The following is a 17511-nucleotide window of genomic DNA, read 5'->3' as shown; positions in this document are numbered from 1 at the left end:
TAAAAGGTCCTGTCCAAATGATTAGCAGGTAACTTTCATCCTTCGGGAAATATTTGCCCAACAATCTGAAAGAAATTGCATTAAAACAAAGTAAATCACAGGCATTTCCCATAACTGCAGCCTAGCACAACGGTGTCCATGGCCTACAAAAGAAACATCTTCCCACTGGGTTGCCTGTCAGTTTCCTCTGTCAACAGATATGGCCTTGTTCTTAATTCTGTGGCCCGGACAGTCTGTTTCAAAATAGTTACTGTAAAACCTCTCATTTTTCCTTGACATTTTCCCCTGCCTCAAACTGCTTGAACACTCACGCAGTTCACTAGGGTTATATTCGCCCTCATGGCAGGCAGTGTCTCGTCACAAATGAGCTTATCAATTTTTCTTGGCTGACTTTTCAACCTTGCTGTTTAGGTTCACACACCTCTGAGCCTCACTCCCAGCAAACCATGCATTCTGCACCACAGAGACTTTGTATTCTACCGAGCTTAATTATTAATCTGGCCTTCAAAAGGCTGGAATGAAGTTAGTCCAGCGCCCCAACCGTTGGCTGTGGCTGTTTGCTAACAGGAGGCTAGAGCCCGCCTCCTTTATCCAGGACATAAAAACTTCAGCAGCGGCCTCCTTAGAGAGGAAGCACATTTCATCTGCTCTCTCAGAGAAGTCTCTGCAGCAACCATGGCCGCCTTTGTGGAGCTCAGGACCAAAGCCAAGATGCCCATCGTGGGCCTGGGCACCTGGAAGGTGAGTGTGCAATCCTGGGACACCTGTTTCTGTTGGAGGCTTAGTATCTTGGCATTTTCCCTTCTTTGCACAGCATCTGCCTTGGATTTGGAACCCCACAATTATCACCCAAGGTCCTTTCATTTGGGGCTGCTTTGGGTTACAAAGTTCTAAGACAAGCCTTTCTCAGAAATGGCAACAGCTTACTTGGCAAGTGTGACGGTTAGGTTGGTACTATACTTTGGGGAGAAAACAACTTTGAGGGCGGTTATTCTCTTAGGAAGTTTTCCCTTGGGACTCAGAGGCTCTCTGATGGTTTGTTGCTGGCTGAGTGACTGAGAGAGAAGATAGAGAGTTCTGAATGGCCCTGCCCCCTCTCCTGCTCATGATACCAGACTCTGAGTGGTCCAGGCTGCTGAACTGGCCCCTGCACTTTATCAAGACATGACTCCCTCACACAGTAAGACCTGAGCACATCAGAACCACAGAGCCTGGGCTGGGAGTCAGCTCACATCCATCCCCAGCTGTGTTAACGTCTGCTGGCCAGATGTTCCATGGCCCCATCTAGTGCCCAATGCAACACACTTCCCAGGAAATCTTGGGACATACCTGACGCGGTTTCAGGCCTTTTCCCTCAGCGATAACACAATAGCCAGCTTGTTTCCAGGAGCTGTTTTTAATTTTGAGTTTGGTTTCTTGAGACAGGGTCTCACTCCGTAACCTAAACTGACCTTGAGTGAGCTTGGAGTAACCCCCCTGTCTCAGGTTCTTGCCTGCTGGGATCATAAGTGTGAGGCTTTACTCCTGGATCAGGAGTGGGTTGCACACATGTTTATTCTCTCAGAGACTCATTTCCAGTCTTCCTCCTCTATTTCTTTTTTCTTCTCTGCACAGAGGGTAGAGTCCCTTTTTGTTTCTGTGCAAGAGTGTAATCTTCCTAGAGTAGTGAGACTTTCAACCAGATAAGAAATTTTCACATTCCATCAAGTCTCCAGGGAATCCACTCACCCTGGATAAAATGAGATGAGATGAACTTTCAAAAGCAGATGGAACTATTGTGAAGGGGTCATTTGCAAGGAAAGGAGTTGGTGCTGTTTTAAGGATGCTGCGCGCTCAGTGGATGTGCAGGAAGGAGACTGATGCTTTGGGCCCAGACTCCAGGGCTTTTGATTCTCTGGCAATTCTTTGTGCTCGTGATGGCAGAGCTGTTGACCTTTGTTTTATATGCTTCTCAAGGTTGGATACTTTAAAAAAAATTTTTTTTTTAGATTTTGTGACCGATGACATGTTATTTATTTGCTATTGTTTGAGTGTCTTACATAGGTTGGCCTACAACTCATTATGTGGCTAAGACTGGCCTTGATTCTCCTACTATCTACTTCCCGAATGCTAGGATTATAAACATGGGCCACCATATCCAGAAAGATGTTTCTGTTTTGTTTTGAGTGAGATGGCAGTGTGCCCTAGGCTGGCCTCAGAGCCATGGCCATTCTGCGATTGTGCCTCTTGCAGCGGGGTCACAGGCAGGGAGCACTGTCCTCTGCAGACACCTGAGTTCTCGGTGCTTGTTTTCCTAAACCAGTGCCTGGCTAGGCTATGTTAGGGCACAAGACAATATTACAAATATCTGCTTCTTTTGTTTCATCTTCTTTTTCTTATCAGTGGGGAGGGGATCCACTGTGATAAAGTTTCTATTAGGTATAAAACCCGGGACAAATGGAAGAGGTGCCTACACAACAGCTTCCTGAAAAAGTGATTACATATTGGATGTATCCACTCAGCCTTACTAAGTACCAGGTGCTGTGCTAAAAATTTCACAGTTGTGTGGCAAGCAAGCAACACAAAGGCCTCATGGGGCAGGGCCCATAACTACTGCTATATTTTGCTGTCAACATTTAGAGAAATTGAAGAATCTGCTCAGCCTCATACTGTACCATAATAGAGTTCAAATTAGGTCACTATAATGGTTTTTGAGATCCTTCTGTCTAGAGTCTGAGAATTCCTTTTGGTCTCTTCATAATCTAGTTTTCAGTCCAGCCTTCAGCAAGTTGCAAGAGGAGCCATCTGTTACTCTCAGAAACTGGGGACACTTAAAGACCAACCTGGATTAGAGGACAAGTGATGTTGACTAGACTAGGATATGGGTGATAATCGTTACAATGATACATGTATTAAGATGCTACGATGAGATTCATCACTTTGTATGCTAACCTAAATATTTAAACAAAATTTTTAAAAATTCACATTTTCTTTCCCTTTGGAAAGTTTCCTAGTGTATACTTTCCTCTCCCGTGTCCACTTGGAAATGGGGCTCCAGCAAGGCTGTGGTTTTGAGAATCTGGTCCATGTGGAGCCTTTGACAGGGGCCTTTGGGAGCATCTAGTGGCCCTTTCTGTTGCCTTTCAGTCTCCCCCAGGCAAAGTCAAGGAAGCTGTGAAGGCAGCCATTGATGCTGGGTACCGCCACATTGACTGCGCCTATGTGTATCAGAATGAGAACGAGGTGGGAGAAGGGATCCAAGAGAAGATCAAAGAGAAGGTTGTGAAGCGGGAAGACCTCTTCATCGTCAGCAAGGTACAGTGACACTCAGGGGACAGCAATTCAAGGCAGGTGGAGTATCTGGGTGTGGCCAGCTTCAAGGGCTTATTAGCTATCCCCAGCCCATAGTCCCTGCCTTCATTATAGCTCTAGGTAGACGTCCACATACAAATACACCTGATGCTGAAGTGTCTACAACTGTATATACTTATTATCATTCACCACAGAGCCAGGCGGGCCTGGGGATGAGGAAGTACTAAAAGGGCCAGAGCTTGAACTTGAAGAGTCATAACTCCGACCCTAGAGAAGAGAGAACCACAGAAAGGCATGACGTAGGAACGTAAAGCTTTAGTCAATGCTCAACTATGTTCGGTGGCCTAAGAAACAAAGAAGGCCAGGAGCACAGAAGAGCACTTAGGAAATGACCTTGACTCGCTGAGAGCTGATGACCTACTGGGGTGGGTTCCTTAACTGATTTATTATAAGTGAATGGCCTGTCCTACGGTTTAGAAATCTCAAAGTAAGGAGAGTGGCTGTGGGTGTGGCCCTTTCTCGCCCTAGTCTTAATGTCCCCTTTGTCACACCCTACAGCTGTGGTCCACTTTCTTTGAGAAAAGCCTGGTGAAGAAAGCCTTTCAGAAAACCCTCTTGGATCTGAAACTGGACTATCTGGACCTGTATCTAATTCACTGGCCACAGGGATTTCAGGTTTGAGCTGTTCTTTGCCTCCTCTCTATCTTCTGGGAGATGACACAAAATGGCTATTGTGTCCAGACAATGACACTGGGAATGGATGAAGCAGGAGATTTAAAAAAAAAAATTGTTGGGTTTTGTTTGCTTGTTTGTTTTGTTTTGTTTTTCAAGACAGGGTCTCTCTGTGTTAGCCTTGGCTATCCTGGATTTGCTTTGTAGACCAGGATGGCCTCGAACACATAGTGATCCATCTGCCTCTGCCTCCCGAATGCTGGGATTAAAGGCATGGGCTACCACACCGGGCTTAAAATTTTTTTTAAATCTATTTCCTGTGTATGAGTATTTTATCTATATGTATGTATGTGCACCATGCCCATTCTTGGTGCCTGTGTAGATCAGAAGAGAGCAGGGGATCCCTGGGAATTAAAGTTATGAATGAAAAACCTCATGTATCCTGGGAACCAAACCTGGTTCCTTTGCAAGAGCCAAAAGTGCTCTTATCTGCTGAGTCATTTCTTTGGTTCCCAGATGATCTTGTTCAGAGCAGACAAGCACATGCTTGTTTCCCCACCCCACCCCCCAATGGTGTTTGTGAAAGAAACAGTCATTTCTGCCACCAGCTAAGATAAGCTGCAAGTGGCCAGTCACCTTCCTGTTGAATCCACACCTAGGAGTGCCCTAGGCAGGATCTCTTGAGATAACCTTGAATAAGTCCCTATTACTCAAAGTATGTCTAGGGAGTGGCCTCCAAGTATGGTGATGTTGGCAGTTAGTCCAACTTGAAGAACCACTGTACTGTGTTTGGGGCTCTACTCCCAAGAGTTGGAGGGATGTGAATTCTTATCTGTTGCCCTCATGACCAGCTATAGTGACAGTGGCATGGTCTCATGACCTTGAAATTAAAATTTCCTCCAAGTTTACGTTGGTTAATTTTCATGATGATAATGATGGCTCCTATAATGTACTAATGGATTTGGAGCCAATCCAGTATTGCCAGAAATAGAGGACTTCACATCCCATGGTAGATTGGCACAGATACTTTATTGAAGATGACTGTTTTATGTGAGCCCCGAGGAGTTTGACCAAACACTGTGCAGGCACGGGTATTTTTGGTTTCACTGTGGTTTCACTGTCCTGAGACGTCTCTTCACAGGACCGGATGTCTCAGTGTAGATTCCAGGGCCTTTTGTTTTTTCCTTTGCAGGCTGGGAATGAGATAATACCTACAGATCCAAAAGGCAAAGTGATCATGGGTAAATCCACATTCTTGGAGGCCTGGGAGGTAGGTTCCAACCTCTGTCAAGTGTGCTTGGGCTTAAGAAAATCTTTTCTCGGGCCCCTCGAGACTCCACCCTGGCATGAAAAGGCTCAAGTGCTTTGTATACAGTCTCAGGACTATTGTTCTCCCATTCTCCCTCTCTCCTTTAGAGTAGTGGATGCAGAGGTGCTTGGGAAGGTCAGTGTACAGCTACCAGAAGTAGGTTCTTTCCTTCTACCATGTAGGCTCCACGAATAAACTGAGACTTTCTGCCTTGGAAGCAAGGACCTTACCCACTAAGACATTTCCCTGGTCCCATGAAACACTTAAAGGAACAAAAAAAAAAAAAAAAAAAAAAATCTTGCTGCAAGCCAGAGACTCTGATAGACACCAACAGGACTGAGTACGTCAGTGAACGAAAAATAAAAAACAAAGAGATAAAAAGGAAGGACATGACTCCTCCTAGGTATGGTGCAGGAGAAAGTTTATCCTAGCTAAAGGGAAAATTTAGAACAAGCTCATTATATTTAGGCGATAAATAGACAGACCTCAGATCCATGGGTGGATGCAATTTGGGTTGGATGAGAGGTCAGTGGGACAGATGTCAGGTCACCCAAGTCTAGGCCATATAGCTGCAAGGCTTTTCTTGCTGTATTCCTGTAACTACAGCTGTGTTAGAGGATGGGGGTAGAAGAGCTATAAGCAGCCCTAAGGGTACCACCATCTAGACCAAAACTCTCCTTTAGTGCCTCTCTTAACTTTGCCGTGCAGGAGCCATTCCTCCGATGCAAGGTCTAAGCAAGCCAGCATCACATATCCTCCTATAGGCATCTATACGATATCCCTCTCTGCGACAGGTCATGGAGGAACTGGTGGACCAGGGGCTGGTGAAAGCTTTGGGCGTCTCCAACTTCAACCACTTCCAGATTGAAAGGCTCCTGAACAAGCCTGGACTCAAACATAAGCCAGTGACCAACCAGGTGCGTTCTGTGTGTGCAGGTCCTGCTCTGTGCCTGTTGTAACATTTGTGGGCCAGGGGACTGAGTCTTCTTTCAGGGGTCAGAGTTCAGGATGCTTAGGGAGGTGGGAGGCAGACTGCCTACTTTCCTAATGAGGGAGGTGTTCTCTCTTGCAGGTTGAGTGCCATCCATACCTCACTCAGGAAAAGCTGATCCAGTACTGTCACTCCAAGGGCATCACCATCACAGCCTACAGTCCCCTGGGCTCACCAGACAGACCTCAGTAAGGCTTCAGAGTGCTAGCACTTTCTTCTTCTTTTTTTTTTCAATCACTCTTAAAATTAGCATTTTATAATTTTGTTGATATTAGCATGTAATTTCCAAGGCACAAGAAAAAAAAATGTGTTTGGCAACCCAAGTGGGACTGCCAGGTTAATGTGTTTTTTAAATGGTAATATGCCTGATCCCCTGGAATATTCACTCCATTTCTGCAAAAGAGTGCAGGGCAATCTTCTCAGTTGCTAAAGCACTAGCACCTATGCCGGAACCCAGCAGAAAGACACAGCACTCTCAGGTCCTCTTGCCTGCCTTGCACAGGGAAAAGGCTGAGATAGATGCTCAGCCTTGACGCCGTTCCTGGAAGGGATGCACACTGGCATGTGGTAGCCATGGTGATTTTTCACTCCAGCCATCTTTCTTCCTCTAGTGCCAAGCCAGAGGACCCATTAGTTCTGGAGATCCCCAAGATCAAAGAGATCGCTGCGAAGCACGGGAAAACCGCAGCTCAGGTACAATAGAGTGTTCCCCCGTTTCTCTCACAATCTACTTTGTAGTCAAGTGTTTAACGGTGTCGCTTACTTTTAATTCATTGGAGAGGAAGAAATGGGAATCGTGACCCTGTTGGGAGCCTCAGGAAATACAGCTTGTATTAGCGAAGCAAGGGCTGCCTCTGCCTGTAGGCTTCCCACCAAGACCTTGGGCTTTGTTCAACTGCACTGGTTTAGTGTCTTGGCCTTATGAGCACAGGCTACTCTCCTCATTCCTAACCAGGAAAGTCAGTGCCATTTCCAGGATCGAGGGATGTAAGAAGGGAGCTGGGAAACGTCCCTAACAGTGAAGTGCTATTAATATTAACTGTTGTTGTTAAGCCATAGGTTGCCATTTCACCAGAAGGAGAAATTCTCGTAGATAACTGGACACGTGCCTTCCCTTCTTCATTCGCAGGTTCTGATTCGGTTCCACATCCAAAGGAATGTGGCGGTGATCCCCAAGTCTGTGACCCCCTCCCGCATACAGGAAAACATCCAGGTAAGACCTGGCTTGTTCATCCGACAGTCCTCAGTGGAGCAGATGATAGGCGGGCAGAAGGGGGCCCTGGCTTTCAACTTCTCATGCAACCCTTTCATGGCTAGTGCTGCGTCTTCCCCTCTTCCAAGCACTTTAATCAACTCATAGGCCAGAAAGCTGGGCCCACCAGAGCTGAGATGATCTGGCCACTGATGGACTCGGGGCAGGTAGCAGCAAAGCCCTGTCAGGATTGATCACAGCTGTGCCTCATACCGCTGAAAAGACCGCTTCTTACCATTGAACACGTAGACCATAGGCCGAACATTGTGCTGGCCAGCTATGGACTGCCTTGTAGACGTATGGACTCGGCTTGAAAAACTGTCCTGTGTGGTACCTTCAGGAGTGACAGCCACTGTACACACTTAGCATACCTATAAACTCAACTTCCTCCCTCTTAGAACACTAAGCTCTATAAATAATTTACCCTTAATTCAGAGAACAACGTGTTTGCACATTATAATGGACATATAGGAGAAACATCTAGAACCTCACATCCCACCAGCACTTTCTCTGCTGAGGCTGCTTTGGGACTCTTGTCTTCCAGGTCTTTGACTTCCAGCTGAGTGATGAGGAGATGGCTGTGATCCTCAGCTTCAACAGGAACTGGAGAGCCTGTAGCGTGTTCGTGTAAGTGGTACCAGGCTAAGTGGGAGGTTGGTCAGGCCTTTTTCTAAGGTTCTTGAGGGTTAGTTGAAAGAAACGGAAGGCATGTGGGATTGTAGGATGATTTTTGTCTTCAAATACTTTTTTCTGACAATTGTGAACAGCTAAAGTTTGAGTCCCAGGGAGTGACCAGGAGAGATGCTGTTCTTTTCTGCTCAGTTTCTGACTCTTGCACACAGAGCTAGGAGTTTTGAGGAAGGAGCTGTCTCTACTATGTGGGAGTCAGACGTTCTCAAGCTCCCGTTCCTCACTCATTCCCTCAGTAACCTACTATCATGTGCCAGGAATGACGTAGGTATCCAGGGCATCACACTGCAGACTTCCTGTTCCTGGTCTTATATTCTACAGAGGGGAAAAGTGAGCCACTGCGAGTACATATGTTGGAGAGTAACAAATGCCATAGAGAAAAATAAGTTAGGGCAAAAGCCATAGGATGTAGTGAGCCCTGGGTAGTAGAGATACTTTGATACATGGCTATCCAGGGGGAAGCTTTGCTGACAAAGTGACAGTTGAAGAAAGTGAAAGAGGAGTAACACAGATATTTCGGGAAATCTTGACAACCACAGCAACCAGGCCAAGTGCCCTGGTGTGAGGTGTTCAGAGCACTTGAGTAAGAATTGAGAATATAGTGGAACGAGTAAGGGTTATTGTAAGAAAACAGGATGTGGAGTGCCTCTAGGTTAAAGATCATGCAGGTGGTACAGACTATGGACAGGTCTTTGGTTTTTCAGGTCTGAAGGGAAGATAAGCCATGAGGGAACTTTTAGCAGAGGCTGGAATGAGTTCACATGTCTTAAAAGATTCACAATGACTTGTGCATTGAGAGACTACTATAGTAGCCCATGGACAAAATGGCATTCTCTGGACCTGGACCATGGTGTCGGGGAGGAAATGAGGAAGACCACCTTCTGTATAAATGGGAACATGCTGTCAATTTAATTCACCAAAAACTTTTAACAGCTCAGTGTGGTTTTTTTTTTTTTTTTATCTTTTTGTTTTGCTTTCTCTTGAGCAACTCAAATGCAGAGTTAGCATTTTGGTAAAAAAAAAAAAAAAAAATCAAGTGTTTGAGATGTATTTATTATGCCTGTTGGGTATCAGCTAGGAGTATATGTTGAGCTAGTGCATTTGGAAGCCTCAGAAGTAAACCTAGCTGGGTCCAAATCCAAACTGTACTGCTTATTCACTAGTGACGAGGCCTTGGCTAGTTCAGTGACGTCACAAAGTCACTTTCTTTACGAAGCAGACATGCCGGTATTAATTACAGCAAACATTCACTGAATACTAGCTTAGGATACAGCAGACACTTTAATCTCTTTGCTTTTATTGGCATCTTATTTAATACGTATAACCAATCTGTCAATTTTAATACTATTTCCCACTTCACGGAGATGTGAGAATTTGAGACAATAGTTCTGAGCCCTCAGCTGGATGTCGGCTTACTTATGACCCTCATTAAGACAATTTACTGATGATTGGGTCATTGAGTGTTTGCAGGCCTTCCTTCCTTTATACTCCTCTCATAATCTGGGAGAAAGTCATGCCGGGTGGCCTCCTCCATGTCCTGTGTTCGTAGTCCTGTTAGGGAAGAGATGGAAAGAGCAAGAGATAGCTGAAGATGTCATGCAAGAATGCCTCAAATCATATTTTTTGCTTCTTTGGACTGTTTTCTTCTTCGTGTTTGTTCTTGCAGCGCAGCTGACGAAGAGGACTATCCTTTCCACGCTGAATTCTGAAGCTGGCTCGCTTGACGGAGACCCTCTTCCTTGTGTGAAACTCACTCTTCCTGAGTCCGATTTTAGCCAAGTTTTTCGAAAGCTAATCTCAATCAGGCAATGCTGAATTAAAATTTTTGTGTTTAGCAAGGAGCAGACTGTCAGGGCAATGTGACTTAGAGAAACAAACAACAGTGGTTCTCGTTATCGACATTGGACCAAATGTTTGTTTGGTACCAGGAACACTGGTAACACTGAAGATACAAAGATAGAGCAATAAAAAAAATCATAATAGTAACTCTTGTAGTATGTTGTCCATTGCTGTGATAACCACCATGACCAAAGGCAACTTGTAGAGATAATAGCTTACATATTTTACATGGCCTTTTTTCTTTTCTTTTCTTTCTTTCTTTTTTTTTTTTCTTCTTTTTCTTTTTTTTAAATTGAGACAGGGTTTCTCTGTAGCCTTGACTGTCCTGGACTCGCTTTGTAGACCAGGCTGGCCCCAAACTCACAGTGATTTGCCTGCCTCTGCCTCCCTGAGTGCAGGTATCACAGGTGTGCGCCACCACATCTGGCTGTCTTATGTGTTTCAATCACAGTCCATCATAGAAGGGAGTCACGGCAGGAACTGGCTGCAGAGCTGAAGCCCAGCCCATAGAGGCTGCTGCTCACTCACTTGTTCCGTGGCCCGTTCAGCTTGCATACTTATATAACCCAGCACTTACTGCTCAGGGGTGGCATCGCCCACAGAGGGCTGGGCCCTCCTACACCAGTCACTGATCAAGAAAGTCCCTACAGACTTGTCCACAGGCCGTCGGATGGAGGCAGTGGCTCCAGTTTGTGTCAAAATTGACAAAAACTAAAGAGCACAGTCACCAAAGTATCCAGCACAGTTTGAAGTCTCCCCCCCCCCCCGAATGAGTAAACCCACTGCATCCAAAATCTCCTGATTCCCGTTTTACAGCAGAGGAAATAGAGGCACCAGGGAGCCGCGAACTTGCTGAAGGCCCCCAGGTAGCAGAGCTCCAGGCAATTGGATGCTCTCCTTCCAAGCCTTGCCCTGATTCCTTCCCTCCAATTCCCCCTGTGACTTTCTCAGTTTTTTCCCTCTTGTTGTTTTCCCATCTTGTTTTGTAATATGACATCTTGCCAGAGTTTGAGGTGCTGGCAGTAGAATCTGCAAAATGAGCAAAGGTGCCTCTGTTCATTGAGAGAGAGCGGCACCCGTAGGTGTCTCACAGACATAACATCACCAACATCTTGTACCATTTGGTCTAGGTAGAAAAAAAAAAAAAAAGGGAAGGGAAGGGAAGGAAATGATTCTAGAACTAAGTGGGCCAGTATGAACAGAAGTCCCTAGAAAGAATCCCATCATCAGGTGAGTCTTTTGTAAAGTTAATTGAGGGATTTGGGTTTCCATGATGTTGAGCAATCAGCAAGGTGAAAATCCAGAGCCAAATTATCCTGAGCCACCTTTAGCAATCTTATTAATCTTTTATCACCTACTTCTGTTTGTGAGCAGGATATTCAGGACAATTGGCAGAAATCGGGGCTGGGGGGGGGGCGGGTAGGAGGAGTCACATGATGTTTTCACCAAAAAACAAAACAAAATAAAACAAAACACAAGGACTGAAAAGGCAGCAAGAGGTCGAAGGCATCTGTGGCTTCCTGGGACAGGGCAGCCCCCCAGCAGCTTTGTAGAGCTAGTTGTCCAGTGCTTGAAAGAAGCTAGCGGGGCAGCAAGGGATGCACACAGAACACGCACCGCCTGCCAGTTAGCGCGTTTCCTGTTGTTTGGTGCAGAGAGACCTAGCTGCTTCTATGGTACACGTTCATTTCATAGCTTAATGATAAAATGGAAATTCTAACTGGTAAAGGGTGATCCCAGTGCAATGATCCTTTCCACAAACTCACCATGCCACAATCGCTCAAACTGGCAGACATTGCACTCCAAAGCTCAAGCAAGCTTGCAACAGAAACCAACAGACCCAAGATGCATGTCCTCCTGGGCCACTGTACACTATGAGGCTGCCCTGGCTTGTAAGACCCTGGTACACTCATTTGATATGGATATGCATGGGTAGGGATGGCCCTTGCATGAGAAAGTGACCAGTAAGCCAATTTCTATGGCAGCCCCAATGTCAACAATTTGGCCCCATTCAAAGATCTCAGGTCATCATGCCAAGCTTGCCCTCCCCGTGGAAAAGTGGTAGAATATAGTTCTGGTACGTTCTCATTTACCTCATGCATTCCCACAGAAAGAGGGCTTGCCTGAAAAGAAGGAGAGCTTGCAGCTTCTCTATGTAGTTATTGCCCAGCCCTCACTCAGAGACTCCAGTGAGAGAAAATCTCAAGTCACAGCAGGTTTCGCACCAGTGACTTAAAATTACCAGACTTTCCTTAGTTCCCATAATCCCTAGGCTTCCTGTATCCCTCAGCTGTTAGATAATGCAGGATCATTTTTAGTTTTAAAATTATTTTTATGCAGTATCATCTTTTTTTTTTTTCATATCCCATTTTGATATGACATGGCCTACTGCCATTTTAATTCAGTTGTGCTATGTTGAGGCTTGGAGAGTGTCCCTCTGGGGTCCTGTACTTAATCAGTGGGTGCCATCCAGCAAGTGGGAAAGCAGAGTCTCTGTAGAACTCCTGACATTGAGTTAGAGGCAGTCCAGAGACAGGAGAGCAAAGCTTGCACCTTGGTGAACAATCACCTCTCTTAACTCAAGTTTTATCCATGGGGGAGAAAACCAGATTCCAGATGGCACCTTGCTGCTATGGAAAGTTCTGATCCATCCCATTGAAGTTGTCACTCCTGGGTGGTGTTTTTTTCCATGTCAGGTTATTTATCCTGAATTAACAATGTTTCCTGGTTGAGCACTTTGCTGTCAGCCCACTTCCTTCTTAAGGGGGACGGGGTTGGGGGGGGGTGGTTGAGACAAGAACCTGGCTGGAGATAGGAGACAGTCTCTGCTGACCACAGTTGCCTTCTACAGAGATTTTTGGGAGCCACCTAAGATGCTGTCCTGGTCTTAACAAATGGTACATGGTGCAGTCATCTTATCTACAAAAAGGCAGCAAGCCCTGAAGTTCAGAAGCCCCAATAGACTCTTGTCATGGTTTGAAAACAAATATCCTCCCAAGAGGTTCCTGTGTTGAACTTGCCATTGACAGGTAGTGTAAATTTTAGACACTATTGTCCAATTGTAGGTTATGGATGATGAGCACTATGCCCCAGGATGCTGTATCTTTATTCGAAGCTTCTTTTCTATTCTGTTCTCCCTCCGCCACCTCCTCTCTGTCTCTTTTCCGTTCCTTCTTGGTCATTATGGAACAAATAGCCTTCTACACATGTGGCTTTATCTACGGTCCAATGCCACAGAGACAGGAATCCATGGCTAGAAAACTCTGGAACCATGAGCTAAATGTGTTTTCTACTTTTTAATTTATTTATTGAGTTATGGTCTTGATGCAAGACCTTTGAGAGTGACAAGGCCCTTCTTGCCAAATTGAGCTTGACCCAGAGTCCTTTTTGTTGTTGTTGTTTGTTTGTTTGTTTTTCTTTTTAATTTTAAGATTTATTCATTTATTATGTATATAATGTTCTGCCTGCACATATACCCACAGGCCAGAAGAGGGCACTGGATCTCATTATAGATGGTTGTGAGCCACCATGTGGTTGCTGGGAATTAACTCAGGACCTTTGGAACAGCAGTCAGTGCTCTTAACCTCTGAGCCATCTCTTCAGCCCTGTTTGTTTGTTTTTCAAGACAGGGTTTCTCTGTGTAGCCCTGGCTGTTCTGGATTCACTTTGTAGACCGGGCTGGCCTCGAACTCACAGCGATCCACCTGCCTCTGCCTCCTGAGTGCTGGGATTAAAGGCGTGTGCCACCACGCCCAGCTTGACCCAGAGTTCTAAAGTGCCTGAAACTCACAGTCATCAGGGTTCCATTTGTGACAGTGGCCCCGAGTCTGTTGTCCCGTGGTCATGACAGTTAAGGATAGAGACTCTCCTGGGAGTAAGGAACTGAGAGCAGGCTTTGACGTACACGCAGGCAAACATTCACACACATGAAACAAATGAATCTCTTTCAAATTTTAAAAGAACTGTCACAGAACAGAGGGAAGTTAAGGGAAAGTGGGAGTTCCCACAGAAAAACAGACATGAATGTCCTTTGTTCACAGTTTTTATAGTGTAGTGTGTAGAGACAGATATAAGGCATGGTTGTCGCTTTACATATCATTTCTTCTAATGCAACTAGTTGCAACAGGTTTACTTGTAAGTAAATTGATTGTGTAAAAGAGAGCAGATGCTGGACAAAACCTGAGGTTATGTTTGATTAATTAATTCTCTGAGTTTTCATGCGCACAGCCAACGGAGAGTATCCTTGACATCTTTACTCAACCAGGGCTATGATTGTGCAGTGTTCATGTTCGTCAAGTTAGGGTCGAGGCCTCCCTCCCACAAGGCCTCCCTCCCACAAGGCCTCCCCCCATTCATTTCTGACTCTAGCTTTCACCTTGACTGTCTGTTGCCTGCTAATTACTTGGCCAATGTTGCTACCCTCTGCCCTTGCAGGGTCCTTGAGTGCCCTTAAAGGCACTGAAGTCTCTTGGTTCTTACATTTGCACCACTGTCTTGTAGCGTTACCATTGCAGCGTCCTCGGTGTCGCGGCACCACAGTGTCGCTGCAGGCTTTCATGCTTACCCCTTGTTTACTGGGTGGTCTGCGTGAAGGGACTCTAAGCATCCTGAGCTTGGCAAGCAGGGCTCTGGCAGGCCTTGCTCTTCTCCCCGATTCCCCCTGCCTTGCTAAAAACCCTTAGATTACATTCCTAAGGCTAGTGCCCAAGGTTTAGGCCCTAATTTGGTCACTTCCTTTTCCTAAGGCTGCCTACCAAAGTCTAGCTATTAAAGTATTGAAGTCCAACAATCAAAAGTCCCCTTTGGCTCACCCAATTAACATGCCCAATTAAAGTTAAGCATCTTATCCTAAAATGAGGTTCCCCCTTTTACCTTTATAAACTGCCATTTGCCTGTGGGCCATGTCTGTCTCCTCTCTATCCAAAGGCAGGTTTGTTTGTCCCCATCTCAGGACAGATGCCCCTTCCCCCCTTCCCTGCTCTCTTACACTTCTCCCTTATCATCTACCTCTTGTCCTTGTCTCTCATTCCCTGCCTTCTGCCCTTTGTCCTGAGAACATGGTCTTGGGCTGAGGACTAGTCCCCTTACTGGGGACATCTCCTAGATGGACATTTCTTCTCAGTAGCCATCCATCCTTACAATTAAGTCTTCTGCAAGCAGTTGCATTAGAAGCAAGGAAATATGAAGGGGCAACAGTGTCTTCTAAAAATAGAATAGTAATGGTTTGAATGAAAACATATGCACTCCAATACTGAGACTTTCTGTCCTGCCTGTTTCTATGTGATCTTCTTTCTTCTTTGACAAATTCAAGTTCGGATGTTAAAAATGATAAAATAAAATCACAATGCTCAGTTCATTCTTAATCTTAAATTCTTTATTCTCGGCTTTGTATGTACTTCTAACAAAGTACAGCTAGTTACATGTACATATTTATGTGAAACGCTGACAGATACATTTCTTAAAAACACAAGCCAAGAATATATTGATGAATCCCTGAGCCTATTATTCTAGGTATTGGAAAGTAACTAAGTAAAAGCAAAGCTCTTATTGAGCCTTCTGGGTTGGTTAAAAGATACCATGGGCGTTTTGTTTCATTGTTTTTGTTCTTTTTGGTTTTGTTTTGTTTTGTTTTTAAACAATAACTCCCTCCCATCAAGAGGTGGGATCTCTCCCTGCTTCTCAGCTTCCCTGGTGGTCTGGTGATTTGCTTTGGCCAGGGTAATGTACCAGCTCATGCATAGCACAAGTAGAGTCACTGAGAAGTACTCCTAGTGACAGTGTAAAAAGGCTTAGTCGGTTAGGAAGCGGAGTCCCAGACTCCTCTGACATCCTGGCCTACTCAAACATGGCAGCAAGGCCAAATGCCAGCAAGCCGAGCAGAGATAAACAGAGCAGCCAGTTCCAACTCCACAAAGTCATCAGCAGATTAACATTTGCTGTGACACTAGGCTGACTTCTTACAACATATTAGAAAACTAGTTAACCCCAATTTTTGATAAAGGTCTTTACTCTGAATCAGTTTTTCTGGTTCCAGAATAAATCTGATCAGGAATAATGCTCTCACCTTTACATCTTTCATAAAGGATTTCCAAATTTCACAACTCTTGCACAACCATGTTACTGTATATGCAGGGGAGTAGATTCAGAAGACTTTGTACTGCAGTCTGGTGGCTACTTGATTAGGAAACATTCATTATAATTAATGAGGTAATAATTGAGCAAGAATTAATGATGTATATTGAGGTTTTCTAGCTACAGATACAAGATATGCCAATTAGCTCCCATGAATGGCGGGCGTAGTTGTACATGGCCTACAGGTTAAAATCTATGTCAAGATCCAACCAAAATCAATTTACAAATGAACCAAAACACGTAAAATGCTGGAAAACAAAAGAGAAAGAGAGACATTTTATTCAGTGCTGCATCCATGGCTGGGATGCTCATGCTTCAGAAAATGATTCCCTACCCATGCTCATCCATGCAAACACAGTGGATCAAAAGCTAAGAAAAAAAAAAAAAAACTCCAAACAAACAAAATGTGAAAGCAAAGGGGGAACCAGTAGGGAAGAAAGGCATTCTTCAAGAGAGTGACAAGGACAGAAAGTAATAGAGAGGTGAAAACCATTATTAAAATACGTTATATTTTATATGTTATATATACACACTTATATATATATACATGTTATATATACACATATAGAACTACTTAATAAAAACAATTAGTTAAGGCTGGAGAGATGGCTCAGTGGTTAAGAGCGCCGCCTGCTCTTCCAAAGGTCCTGAGTTCAATTCCCAGCAACCACATGGTGGCTCATAACCATCTGTAATGTGATATGGCGCCCTCTTCTGGCTTGCAGGAGTACATGCAAGGAGAGCACTGTATACATAATAATAAATAAAAAAAAAAAAAAAGAAAAGAAAAAAACAATTAGTTAAGGAACTGGAGGTAGCTCAGCAGTTAAGACACTAGATGCACTTCTGGAGAAGTTGGGTTTGGTTCCTAGCACCCACGTGGTGGTTTACAACCACTTCTCTGTACAACCACTTCCAGCTCCAGGAGATTTGACCCCATCTCTGACTTCCTCAGGTATCAAGCACAGACACACGTGCAACAAAATAGCCATACACATAAAACGGAATAATAGAGAAGCAAAATAAAATAAGAATAAATAGAAACACCCTTACTGTGTGCCAAACCAAAAATACTGTTCACCATTCCAAGGCCTATGTCCTTACCATGGCTTGCCGGTTACAAATGTTATAGCTGACTCCAATCATGACACGTTTTATCCACCCCTAAACTGAATCTGGAGTTGCAATGTGATATTGTACCCAATACAACTAAATTATAATACGTGGCTTACTTCCAATACTTTGAAAGTGATATTGCAGGTGGTTTAGCATAAATAAGTTATACAAGTTAATTGTTAGTCGATCAAATCATGGTCATCTCAATTACTAGTCTAT

At 44.6% G+C, this 17511-nt stretch overlaps 1 protein-coding gene across 1 annotated transcript; it reads left to right on the top strand.

Moving 5' to 3' along the window:
• The first annotated feature begins 598 nt into the window (after positions 1–598).
• On the top strand, positions 599–10007 carry LOC127194399 (aldo-keto reductase family 1 member B7). Its single transcript, XM_051151757.1, has 10 exons — positions 599–741; positions 3127–3294; positions 3850–3966; positions 5156–5233; positions 6067–6189; positions 6345–6451; positions 6875–6956; positions 7393–7476; positions 8060–8142; positions 9872–10007. The coding sequence occupies exons 1-10, from the start codon at positions 676–678 to the stop codon at positions 9912–9914; spliced, it is 951 nt and encodes a 316-aa protein (XP_051007714.1). The 5' UTR covers positions 599–675; the 3' UTR covers positions 9915–10007.
• The last annotated feature ends 7504 nt before the right edge of the window (positions 10008–17511 follow it).

Source organism: Acomys russatus, chromosome 10 (genome assembly GCF_903995435.1).
Source record: "Acomys russatus chromosome 10, mAcoRus1.1, whole genome shotgun sequence".
Taxonomy (NCBI): Eukaryota; Metazoa; Chordata; class Mammalia; order Rodentia; family Muridae; genus Acomys; species Acomys russatus.
Note: the sequence above shows the minus strand (reverse complement) of the source record. Positions and strands in the feature narration are given on the sequence as shown.

Coding starts and splice junctions, on each gene's coding strand:
- LOC127194399 (XM_051151757.1), top strand. CDS start 676: ATGGCCGCCTTTGTGGAGCTCAGGACCAAAGCCAAGATGCCCATCGTG. Junction 6,190..6,344: donor ATAAGCCAGTGACCAACCAG/GTGCGTTCTGTG, acceptor TCTCTCTTGCAG/GTTGAGTGCCATCCATACCT. Junction 8,143..9,871: donor AGAGCCTGTAGCGTGTTCGT/GTAAGTGGTACC, acceptor TTGTTCTTGCAG/CGCAGCTGACGAAGAGGACT.